Genomic DNA, 13,386 nt, shown 5'->3' on the forward strand with positions numbered 1-13,386 from the left:
TGCAGTAGAACACATTTAAAATAAAACAGCCCAAAGCTATTTGCTTGTAAAACAGACTATTTCCCAAAGCTCACTGGAATAAAAAGCTCTTCACCTGCCAATGAAAAGATATCAGACACAGAATCATCCTAACCTCTCTAGGATCGGTGTTCCAGAGTCTGTGAGCAGTGATGAAGAAGGCCGTCTCACATGTTCCCAACAAATATACTTTGTGAAGTCTGTAGGATAGAGAGAAGCACAGCCCCCAAAGATCTACCCCAGTGATTTTAACAAGACAAGAAGAGCCAGAGTGGTGTAGTGATTTGAATGATGGACTTTGATTTTGGAGAGCAGGGTTCAAATTCCTGCTTGGCCATGAACATCCACAAGGTGAATTTGGGCAAGTCACACTTTCACAGACTCAGAGAACAGCAATGGAAAACTCCTGTGAAGAAACTTGCCAAGAAAACCCTGCCATACAGTGCTTTTAAGAAGAACTGATGACTTGCTATAAGTCAGAAACAATTAGAAGGCAAACAACATACACAACACAGGGAGGCAAAATGGCTCATGGTTTCACATAAAGATTACGATTGGCTATTTCAGGCCTACACATGAGAGGTGTTTGGAGTCCTAAAGAGGGAAGAAGGCCTTGGAGGCTGTCACTGGGGCCCTGTACAGCACTTTGTCTAACCATGCTTTAATAATACTGCAGGTGTGGATATATGCTTCTTGCCATATGCTGTTAGACTGCATCTTCCATCAGCATAGCCTATGGTGATGAATCATGGATGTCACAGTCCAACCATGTGTAGGGCTACAATTCCTCTTTTCTAATATATATACTGAATTATCTGTTATCCATTTAAATCCATGGAACCCATACCATGAGCCTAACATTTACTCAGAAGTAAATCCCACTAAATTAGTGCATTTAGGATTTTAGCCTTAAAACATGACTGCATCAGACCCATTGGGCACAGTTTAGTTTATCTGACAGGTCTACAAATCTCAACTGACATAATTTCATGCGTTAATCTAAGTGGCATAAAGTTAATTGCTTAACTTGATAAGATCTTACACCCTTAAATAGTCCTTGCAGTCTTCTTTTATCAAATATCAAAATGACTTTCCATGAACAGTGCAGCAACCATCACATTTTATACATAGCATAAAATACCATATCTATATTTTAACTTCTGTAATGAAACTTTCAGTTTATTATCTCATGGTATACTTTACAATTCTGCATGAAAATAACTTTTCAGTCCAGTGATCATCCAAACATATTCTGTTAAATGCTACAGTTTAAATGTAAGCACTCTTAATTGGCTATTTGCATTGCTAATTTTTGTTTATGGAACCTACTTATCATGCCCCTTTGGTTAATTATCTCTAGAAGACCATTTCTGTCCAAGAAATGGTGGGGCCAATAAGCTCGGGAAGCATATTATAACTTAAAACAATTGAGAGTTAATTTTAGGACTACAAAAGTTCCCAAGAGTCTCCCAATTTGAGAAAGTTCCCATTGGCTCCATTGTGAACATTTTCTTAAGCCACATACCCCTGCCTCCAATTTATTCTTAATTGTGATTATTAGAATGGGAAAACATAACCCCTCCATTCTGTTGTCTTTTTGCTGCCCTTCTGAGCTATAATAAATGAATTTGTTTAATGAATTATTGAACAGGTATAAATATAGCTGCATATTAATCATGTAAGCTTACTGTTTAGTTCAGTCTTTGCTAATTTATTTCAAATAATGTTTCTCAGCCCTTGGTCCTCCAAACGTTTTAGACTTCAACTCTCAGAAGCCCCAGTCAGCATGGCAAGTATTCAAGGATTTTGGAAGATAAAGTCCAAAACACCTCAAAGTCCAAGAGTTGAGAACCACAGATTTAGAAGCTTTATACCCTGTCTTTTCATCCAATGATTCTAGAGACCATTTACAACAGTTTGTTCTTTATATGGCAACAACAAACTCAAACTCACGCATTCACAGTGACAATAAACAAAAGTCCTTAGACTTCACACCATCATGTGTGCTTCTCTTTGCATCTGCAGCAGACCTTAGAAAAACCACTGGTCATGTTGAACACTAGATTTGGGGAGCTGTAGCCTAAAACAAAAGTAATATTTCCAAGCTTTGGCCTATAATCTAAAAGCAAATAGTTTTTGCAATGTTCTTTTTGGCAGAAAAAGAAAAGTGTTCCTTCATCTTTCACTTCCCCTAAATGGTTGACCTTTACTTTGCCTCGAAGTTCTTCTTGGTAGGCAGGGTATGCAACTTCAAAATTACCCTTGGACCCTTGGCCAATGGATGGGGCCCAAGCGTGCTTCTCTTTAGCCCTAAGTCCGAGAGCAAATGGCAGGTGGAACTGACTTTTTCCGCCAGCTAGAAGCAAATTCCTTCTTCTTGCTCATTCTGTGGTCAGTTGCTAGAACTATCCTAGTTTTCCCCTTGATGTGATGCTTGTTTCACATCAACTGCAAGCTGATGTACCTATGTTAGAATTTTTTGGCTAAAATGAATGTTTAGGATACATGGAGCTGCTTATCCTGGGTAAGACATTTTTATGGGTGTGTGTATCTTCCTAATGCTCCACAGCTGCAGGAAAAGGAACACATGCTATTTTCTCCAGCTACAAACACATTTTCCCCTAGGCAGTGAGGACATCAGGAGATAAATTGTTGTTGTTGCTGTTGTTGTTGTGTGTCTTCAAGCTATTTCCAACTTATGGCAACCCTGGCAAACCTATCACATGGTGGTTTTTTAAAAAAGATTTATTTAGATGGGGGTTGCCTTTGTCACACTCTCTCACGCTGAGAGAATGTGACTTGCCCAAGGTCACCCAATGGTGCAAAACAATTTAAGAGCAGAGTGTGGGAAAATTGGCCTGAATCCTATCACTAGTCCCAACTACAGTAAACTCATTGAATTCATAGTGTTGACTCACCATTCAGCAATGGAGTCAATGGGTCTACTATAATTGGAACTGACCAACAGGATTCTAGCTGTTAATTTTTGGTGTCTAAGGTTTCTAGAAACCCCATCTAGCACTCCAAAAAAGTACCCTTTCCAAACTCCATTCAAGAGACACATTCATCTTCTGCATTGTCACCTAACCTAGGCTAGCATAGCCAAACAACCCTGTGTTCAGAATGGAAGGAGGCAGCAGTTTGAAATACAGCTCATCTTTTCAAATGTTAGTATTTATCATACAGTATTCTGCTACATCCTACATTGTGCTATATGTTATGCCATATGCTTCTACATTAAGAAGGACTGATGACATTGTTTTCATCCTGTTACAAGACTGTAAGACGGGTCTACGATCTCATAACTACTGGAGATTCATGTTTATGGTTTCTAACAACGGAACATGACCCCTAAAATCTACCTTTTCAGCCTAGCAGCACCCCAGCTAAAGGGCTTTTGAGGTTTTTGAAACAGACCAAAGCACTTGGAAATGATGCTTGCAGCAACTTCCCATTCATGGGGAATATTGGGGTAAGCAGTTGTAGCACAAACCTGAGGGGTCCTTCCAGTTGCCTATTCTAGACACATCCCATGACCAGAAAAGCACTGCAGATGTCATTTCCCTGATTTGCTTGTTGTTATTGTTGTTGCTGCTGCTGTTGTTGTGTGCCTTCAGGTTATTTCCAACTTATTGTGACCCCAAAGTCACAACATCATGAGCTTTTCTTGATAAGATTTGTTCAAAGGGGGTTTGCTTTGTTCTGATGCTGAAAAAGTGTGACTACCACAAATTTACCCAGAGGATTTCCATGGTCAAGTGGAGATTGGAAACCTGCTCTCCCAGCCTCCTAGTTCAACACTCAATCCACTACATTAAACTGGCCCTGATCTGCAGTGCCTTGGAAAACTTTCAGTTGGGGTGCTGTCAAGCTATAAAAATAGGCATTGGGGTTGCCATCACTGATTTAAGTACAACAACAGAGCTCTGCCATTATGATTATATCTGATGGTGCAGATTTCAGTGATTCATTTTTTTCTCTCTCCTAGGAGTATTTTTGTGATTGAAATACTTCTGTGACAGGCAAATGTTTGTTTTTCCTACCATGAAGCAATAGGGAAAACCTTTAACCTGCTGGCTTTCTGTCTGTCATGATTCTTCTAAAGATCCCCAAGAAAAAAAAAGTCTAGCAACTCAAAATAGATCAACAATATTTTGAGTTCCATTTAAACAGAGTTGCAAGAGCCATTGCCCCCTTCCATTGTGCTTTGATTTTTCCCCCCAGCAAGTTATTTCCTCTTGTATGATAATTATTTTGTATAATAATGTTTTATTGATGCTATTTTCAATTGTTTTTCCTGTACCTTTTTAATGAAATTGTTCTGTTTGCTTTTAAGCAGTGTGGTGCCAGAATCCTTGCTTCTTTGGGCAAGGGAATATAGATCAGCAATTATTTTCTGTTAAAGTAGTGATGAGCAATTGGCCCAGGCTGTGTCTAAAAAAGAATATAAGTGAGTCAACCTGTCTTCCCTTTCCTTCCATTGGAAAAGTTTAGCTTATATTGAACCCAATTTAGACCTTGTCACACTCCCAAGTTTTTTCATGGCACACAATTACAGTGCTCTGATAGCATTATAAGTGGCATGGCTCCATTCTCTATGGAACTATGCAATTTGTAGTTTGGTGAGGCGGAGAGTTCTAAATGCTTCATGAACTAGGAGTGGGTGAAGTGCATATCATGCATGGGAGCCTAGTGTTGGCCATGGGATAAACTAGTTCACCACTAGCATTTAAACCTTCTTTTTTTATCCTTATGAACAGCGGTGGAATTAACTTCTTGTTTTCATTATCTGCCTAGGACTTTACAAGGGGTCATTCACACATTGTTGTTTTTAGTGCACCTATGTGAATAATCTCACTCACACCTTCTAGGTTTGTTATTCACACTATGGAACTGCATCTATGCACATCTCATGAGTTTGGTTGTTCACACGTGTCAGCACTTGAATAAAGATGGAGTTGATAATGCGGATGTATTTAAAGCACATTCAAGGCATGCAGAGTTTCATCCTGGTTTTTCCTGGGTATATTCACATCGGTTATTCACACATCCAAGAATCCAAATCTTTTAGAAAAGCTCAGAAATCCCATCCCCCAAAATTGATTATCCCAGGCTATGTGGGTTTTTGGGCAGCCTCCCTTCAAAAAAGCCCCTTAATTGGATTCATTCAAAATACATCTGAACAACAAAGATTCAACCCAGATTCTACCTGGCTTATTTTCACCATCTGAATAACCAGAAGGGGAATTGTCTAACAGTTTGGAGAAGTTCCTCCACTTCCTCCAGTTTTGTGTCCCTTTCTTTAAAGTCACTGTGATGTAGTGAATATGAAGCAGGGAATGGGGACAGCCGTTAAAACTCATTGAGTGACATTGAGCAAGTCACTTTCTCAGCCTAACTTTGAGTATCAAGTGGGGAGGACAACAGCCATATACTCCACTTTGAATTCATTGAAGGAAACAAAGGAAGCAAGTTTAAACAGTAGATTACCATGGGCTGTTGTGGTATACCAATGATGTGGTTGCCTTGGTGGGAAGTACAAATCAGCAAGCTTGCCTTTGGGCCCAAACAGACAGGCCAAAATAAAGATGCTTCAGGTCACTTTGGAGGTGTGCTGTTGAAATGATACATGCATTTTAATTGACCAGAAGCTGCGCCAAATCTATGCTCTAGTCCAGGGCTTTTCAAACTCTGGCCCTCCAGGTATTTTGAACCATCTCCCAGAAGCTTCAGCCAATCACCGCACACAAGCAAATTTCCTTCCTACCTCATAATGCCCTCCCTGACAGCTTGGCTAATGATCTGGGATTCTGGGAGCTGAAGTCCAAAACATCTGGAGGGCCGGAGTTTGAGGACCCCTGCTCTAGTCCTTAGGACTGGAGTGTGGCTTTGGTGCAGCTTCTGGCCTCTTAGGACGTATGCATCATTTAAACAGCATACCTCCAAAGTGACCCGAAGCAGCATTATTTTGGCCTGTCTGTTTGGGCCCTTTGAAACAATAAGCAGTTCTGCCTGAGAACTCCATATTTACAGTAACACCAATCTAATTTCTCTAAATCCTGGTACATATATGGCCATGCATGAGGCAGAGGTTTCAAGCATGCTCAATGGAATCTCAAGACTGAGTACAAAAATTTGGTTGGGTATCACACAAACCGTGCAATGAGGACTGAGCATACACATTTGCCACATGAGGCTGTCTGATAGTTGGAAGAGGGGAATGAAAACCTACTGGAAGGGAAAATAAAATAGAGGGCCAGGAGGACTTCTTCTGCATAGTTAGTCTCAAAGTGCTACAAGATCCCTTTGTGTAAACTATGGATTGTTCAAAAAATAAAGATCACATGAATACATTTGTCTTTTATTATACTTACACTTTTGTCGACACAGTGCAGTCACTGAATCACCTGTGCAACCATGTTTTGTTTAACTGACATTGTTTTCTTTGCATGAGCCTGGGCTGTTGCAGTACCCCAGCAGTTACATTCTCATAGGGGTTATTCAGAGGGTGTAAATAATTATGATAGAATATAGGTTGAATCTGTGTTGTTCACATGAATTTCCAATACTGTACATCCAATTAAGTTGGGGGGGGGGGCTACTAAAATCCAGGATAATTGATCGCAAGGGATTTTTTTTTTCATTTTCCTGAAAGATTCACATTGTCAGCTGTGTGAATAACCAATATAGACAGACCTGGGATAAACCAGGATAAAACTGCATGTCTTGAACATGTTTCAAATACATCCACATAATCAACCCCATCTTTGTTCACAGTGTTGACAACAGAACTCAGAAATGTGCAAAAATACAGTTCTGATTTTTAAAAATAGTGTGAACAACAAATTGGGAATGCGTAAGTGAGATTATTTGCAGTCGTGTTGCAAAGCAAAACATGTGATTAACTCCAAAGTAACAAACAGTTTTCAAAATGAAAGTTTTGTAGTAAGACAGAAGTCCTTCTATGCCTCCTTGTGGTTATTTTCATGCAGTTCGGATATTATTTTTTAAGTTATTGTTATTTCTGTAGATGCTAATGAATTCTGCTTGCAAAGGGGCATCGTTGCATAGCTTATTACTCTACTGCTTGGTAGTTTGTGTTTGTGTTTCACAATAGTTACAGCCCAAGACTGACAGCACACTTCATTTTCAGAGAGCTGAAGATACAGGGCTGTCCCTAGTCAACATAGTTTATGGTGAGGGGATATGGAAGTTTTAGTCCCAAAACATCTGGAGAGCCATAGGTCTAAAGTGCTGTTGTTGTAGTTGTTGTTCTTATGTGTTTTCAAGCGGACTCTGACTTATGGTAGCCCTTTCCTAATGTTTTCTTGGCAAGATTGTTCACAGAGGGGTGCCTTTGCCTTCTTCTGGGACTGAGAGAGTATGATTTGCCCAAAGTCATATTGTGGGTTTCCATGGCAGACTTGAAGTGTAGTCTACTGGAGTCATAGTTCAACAGGGCATTCTCTGCTGTCGCCCCCAAACTCTGGAACGACCTGCCGGATGAGATCTGTCAGATAACATCATTAGACAGCTTTAAAAAAGCGGTCAAGACGGATCTCTTCCGCAGGCCTTTCCAGATTAACCATCTCGGCCCGGGTTCCCTGATTCCCTCATTCCTCCCGTGGCCCCATCTTAGTGATGGTTGAGGATCAACAGAGCGATATCAGGGTTTTTAGTTTTTAATTGTTGTTTTTATGCATTGATATTGTGTTTTAATATGTTATACTGTTTAATACTGTCTTAAGGAGGGGAGGGATAAAATATTGTCATATTTTATATTTTACTGTTGTTAACCGCCCAGATTGGTTTGCCAGAGGGCGGTATACAAATAATAATAATAATAATAATAATAATAATAATAACACTCAGAACACTGCACCATGCTGGCTCTCTCCTAAAGTATAGAGCTACTGAATTTTTTTCATATAAGTCAGCTGCTACCAAGCAATACTTCCCCTGTATGTATTATATTTGATAAATCTGATCAATTTATCAAATAATGGAAAAGCAAAAACTGAAAGTGGTTGCAGATCAGATCAAGCAGTAAAGTTCAGTCACTGGCTACAGGTCATGCCTGCGGGACATAAGGCTCTCCAGGTGTTGTTGGGTTATAACTCACTTCACCCCTAGCCAATATAGCCAATGCGGGGGGATTTGTGGTCCAGAAATACTGCAGAGGTGTATGTATAAAATGCCTATACATATACTTTTGTTAATGATTTTCTAGAAGGGTTGCCATGTTACTCCACTGCAGGAAAAACTGGGCTGTGTCACTTTAAAGATGAATAATGTAATGCTATAAGTTTTGTAATTTGGCAGTTAACACATACAGATGAGGTTGGGGAGTTAAATAGTGTGGTCAGATACAAATGAAAAGTTTTAAAAAATACAATCTATGATAACTGTGTTAAATGTCAAGAATGATTAACAATTAAGACCAAAATCATTTTCCCAAATGATGAACTGTTTGTGTAGGCCAAGCATGGTTTCAGACAGCCCAAGGCTGGAATGCAAGAAAAGGGATATGCAATGCAGCAGACTTTGTTAGCTCTGACAGCTATAAAATAAGATTATTGGTTAACACTACCACCTGAGGGGCTATGATTCAGAACAGATACACTCCAGACATCAGCTTTAGTTCTTTGGAGTGATTTCATTGCTGAGCAAAGCTGAAGAGTCTCATATGTTAAAGTGACATCACATGCCTGTATCCAGTTGCTAGTCTCACCCAGAATAAACTCATTGAAGCAATGAAATGTATGTATTGATTTGTCATTCAGCAGTAGATTCAATGGATCCATTCTGGTAGGGATTTGCAGTTAGTTTTAAGCCACAGTGTTTCTGTGGTGATAGTGTCATTGATTATATTATTCAAAGTATTTTTCTAGATCCTGTCCAATGTTTCCAATATAATAAAGACTACTGTTAAATTGTATTGAAATAGCATGATGAAGAAATGATCTGAAATGGATGGATTAGTCTTGAATGGAAGGGATTACATTCAAAACATATACTGTACTGATAGAACTGGCCAATATCAAAATGGATTGGTTCAAATAATAATAGCAAGTTGCTAGGCATACTCATGAAATGTTAGGAAGAAAGGGCTGTAAAACAGTGCCAATCCTATCTGCTCTAAGCTATTTTAAGGTGTAGTGAAGTGAAGAACATCTGGGGACCATTTACACCAAACACTTATAGTGCTATGATTCCACTTTAACTGCTATGGTTCAATCTTATGGAATCCTAAGGCTTGTAGTTTTCTGAGGCTCTACAGGGGTTCACTGGCTGAATCCCGAAATTTCCTGCCTAAACTGCCAATTCCAGAATGTCATAGGATGGAAGAATGGCAGTTCAAGTGAAATAATAGCACTAAACATGTGTCGTGTGAATGCACCCCTGATGCATTCTGAATCTTACTGATGAAGTAAGATTCAGATACTATTTCTGTTGGCGTCATATGTGGAATGGGAGAAGGAATCATCTTTTAAGCAACAAATGACCTTGATAGTCAGTCCCTTACACCTTCCCAGCTAAATAGGATTTATGGAACAAATGTACTTTTTGGTTGGAAACACACTACCCTCAAACTTTCAAATAAGTTATGGCCATGAACACTCAGAAAATTTTTGATGCAGATTTTATTAGGTTCTTTTTCAGCTATGAAATTACCAAAAAGATGGTTCTTAATCAGCCTATTAAGAGCAAATAATATTGCACAGATGCCAACTGTACAGTGGGAAGCAAATATTAAGGGAATTTATGACAAAAAAATTCATAAGGAGTAGAAATGGAGAAATGTCCAAGTGGGTGAAAAAATCTCTGACATTAACTTTTACTGAATTTTGGTTAAGGTTTACAGAATATTTGAACAGTACATATTCTGCAACCTATCTTTAATATCTAGTAAGATATAATTTGCAAAAATTGCCATTACCAATTTTTCAACTGCAGTTCCAATATATAAAGGAGTAAGTTCCCTTGAATCCACACATTGGGTTGTACTGTCACCTGCTCAGTTTTGACCATGTTGATGGGAAATTATATGGCTGAGATTGTTGGCTTTTCTTGCCAAGTGTATTGTAATTGTTATAATTTGTTAGTGTAGTAGACATTTTTAATGCTCAAATGTATTATCTAAAACAGCGGTGCTACTGAAAAACTACGCTAAAACTATAGAAGTCTGGGAAACTCCAAACATTCTGGCTGTAATTATGTGTAAAGCACCAGTGGACAACTGTGGTCCTCCAGATATGTTTGGCCTCTTAGTTCCATCAGCTCTACCCAGCTTCATAGGCGATGAGGAATTATGGGAGCTGAAGGCCACAGTGTCTTCTCCCCTGCTATAAAAGCACAATTTAGAGATATATGATTCAAAAGGATGTAGGACTACCTCAAGTCTAAAAAGAAGCTAGACAGTATCTTTACTTCTAATATTGTAAGCAGTGAGTATATTTTGATCATTTAGTTCACTAACATTGTAAGTTAGGTGCTGTTGATTCACAAGTATATTTGTACATGCTTCATTCTTGTTTTTCAGGTCCAGAACAGTTTCATAGGAGAACACACCAATTTTGATCTTCTGCAAATTTCTTGGCAGGCTGGAAGAAAAAAAGTTGGCTTAAATGCTGAACAGTATTTGATATTTTAAAGTGGAAAGACTCAGATAACTTGTGGACAAAAATGCTAAAAAAGATGGAACAAGCAGATTTCATCAAATCCATCCCTAGGTTGCAATCTTCTGCATCCAAAACCCAGAAATCTGTAAGATGCAGCCATGGCAGTTAAAGTGGTATGAAAGTGGTATAATTGTACAGTGTGAAAGAGAGATATTTGAGGTTCTAAATGTTAGGCCCCAGGCTCCTATGAGGAAGAGCAGGGTATGAATCAAGTGGATGCCAAAAATCATGGGACCTCAAGTCCTATTCCTCTCAGTGATTGCATGACATATGCGTGGCAGCATTGGCATAGCTGTGTGGCTGCACTGCCATTAGAGAGAACATGGTGGGGCTATCAGTGGATGCTCCAATCCACAGATGACAAGCCTGCAGATAGAAAGGGCTGACTGTAATTTCTTTACTTATTTCCAGTAACTCTGAATCAGTGATGATTCAACCCTAAGGGACAGTTTATTCATGCAATTCTGCCAAAGCAAATTCTTCATGTAAATATGACTCTGGTTCACAAATTTAATGTGAAGATGAGCAAGTGAAAGCCTGCACATGTGAACCACTCTAAAACTATGCTTGGGGGACAATGTCAAGATATGTGTGCACATTGCATTGACGTTTCTGAACAATCAGTTGGAGAGCTTGAAACATTACATGAGAAAATGACCCAAACTCATGTCTACCTTGTATCTTTTCTAATCTGAATACCAGTAGGAGCCCCACTTGTGCCAACAGTACCTGCACATTCCAGGAGGTCACAGGCTCACTGCCTTTTTTGCAGCACGGCATTGTTAGGCAAATTAATGCTTCCATGGACAACCGATCCCAACCTTTTCCCCGGGCTACATTTGCTGTTGGATCTGCTGGATCCATGATCACAGGACTATGAACAAAAACATACATTAGTTTTATGAAGAAATATTTCAGGGTATGTAAACTAACAGAAAAATAACCATGAAGGAATACGCAATTAATTTTCTGATTATAAGAGAGTTAAACATGCTATGGATTGATGACTCCAACCAAAAAAAAAAATACTTTTGATTGTTTAATCTCATTTTAACTTTTGTGGATTTTTAATATTTTTAAAAAAAATTATTGTAACCTGTAACATTGTGTCCTGAATTGAGAAAAAGGCAGGACAACAACAAAAGAACATCTACATATTCCAAATAAAGCCCACTTTCTAATACACTGTTTTATGTTTGTCTTTCTTCCTTTTTCTCAGGGGGCCTCCAAATCAGCCTTCTGTTGTTGTATGCCAGCAAGTCAATTCTGATAAAAGGGTACCTAAAGGCAAATTGATCACTGGGTAGTCTTAGTAACTCTTTTTTAAAAGACCAGAAGTCTGGCAAAAGCAGTTTGTGCCTCTGTCAGTAGCCCTCTGGATAGGCAGCAGTGGCATCACTAGGGCTGGTGTCACTTGATGTGATAACTCATCTTCTCCCATACCACACCATGCAGAATCCATAGTAATTTTTAATATTAAAGTTACTTATAAATTGTAATTCCCATATATCGCTGAATGTAATGCCAATAATTGGGACATAAACAACTGGCAAAATTAAAATTATACCTTTAAATTACAATACAGTATCATATGCATGGCTTAAATGTACAATATTTACACTTGTCCCTACACATTTGCAGTTTTAACTTTTTCATATTTGATTATTCACGGATTTTATTAGTATGTTCTTGCTAAGAATATCTAGGTCCTCCAGGGCAACTCTATGGCCAACTTTAACCAAAAGCCACACTGAAGGACCTAGAAATTCCTAGAGAAAACATTCCACTAGGCATTTGTAGCAACTCCAATGCAATTCTATAGTCAGTGTCTCTGGTTGATTCCTAGAGAGGTGCTCTGTCAGGTAAAAACTTAGTGAAGTCAAAGGCTTTCATGGCTGGCATCCATGGCTTTTTTGTGAGTTTTTTGGGCTATGTGGCCATGTTCTAGAAAATTTTCTTCCTGATGTTTCACCAGCATCTGTGGCTGGCATCTTCAGAGAATGCTTTGCCTGGAAAAAGTTGGGTGTATATATACTGTGTGAGCCTGGGAATGCAGGAGTGATTTGCATGTGTATTGTTCTGTGTTGATGGCTGGTCTCAGCCTGGGAGGCTAATACAAAAGAGGATTAATGTCTGCTAATTGGTGACCATTATCTGCTGGGAAAAGCCCCTGCCTGGGATGGTTTTCCTATTTGCATTTGCTGAGGAATAGCAAGACTCAGCAAATGCAAATAGGAAACCATTCAGAGGCAGGGGCTTTCCCAGCAGATAACCATCACCAATAATCCTCTTTTGCATTAGCCTCCCAGGCTGAGGCCAGCCATCAGCACAGAACAATACACATGCAAATCACTCCTGCATTCCCAGGCTCACACAGTATATATACACCCAACTTTTTCCAGGCAAAGCATTCTCTGAAAATGCCAACCACAGATGCTGGTGAAACATCAGGAAGAAAATTTTCTAGAACATGGCCACATAGCCCGAAAAACTAAAAACAAACAACAACATAAAAAACTTAGGCGGGGTACAAACCGCCGCTTTGCGGCGCTCCCCCGCCGCCGCCATTTGCTCCGTGCGGGAGCTGCAGCAGCCAAACCGCGCGACTCCCGCGCGGAGCAAAAAAGAAGCTCCATTTCGGAGCTTCTTTCTGCGGCGCATCTATGACGTCACGAGGCGCCTGGCG

At 39.4% G+C, this 13,386-nt stretch overlaps 1 protein-coding gene across 1 annotated transcript in view; it reads right to left on the reverse strand.

Moving 5' to 3' along the window:
• Positions 1-8,652: 8,652 nt before the first annotated feature.
• LOC121923507 (2'-5'-oligoadenylate synthase-like protein 2) overlaps positions 8,653-13,386 on the reverse strand; it is a 22,504-nt gene continuing 17,770 nt past the window's right edge. The window contains exons 5-6 of the mRNA XM_042453985.1: positions 11,430-11,574; positions 8,653-10,622 (exon numbers count right to left, since the gene is read on the reverse strand). Coding sequence (XP_042309919.1) covers positions 10,575-10,622; positions 11,430-11,574 — 193 coding nt within the window. The 3' untranslated portion in view covers positions 8,653-10,574. The remainder of the gene's footprint in view (positions 10,623-11,429; positions 11,575-13,386) is intronic.

The sequence above is a fragment of the Sceloporus undulatus genome, chromosome 2, assembly GCF_019175285.1.
Source record: "Sceloporus undulatus isolate JIND9_A2432 ecotype Alabama chromosome 2, SceUnd_v1.1, whole genome shotgun sequence".
In the NCBI taxonomy this organism is placed as follows: Eukaryota; Metazoa; Chordata; class Lepidosauria; order Squamata; family Phrynosomatidae; genus Sceloporus; species Sceloporus undulatus.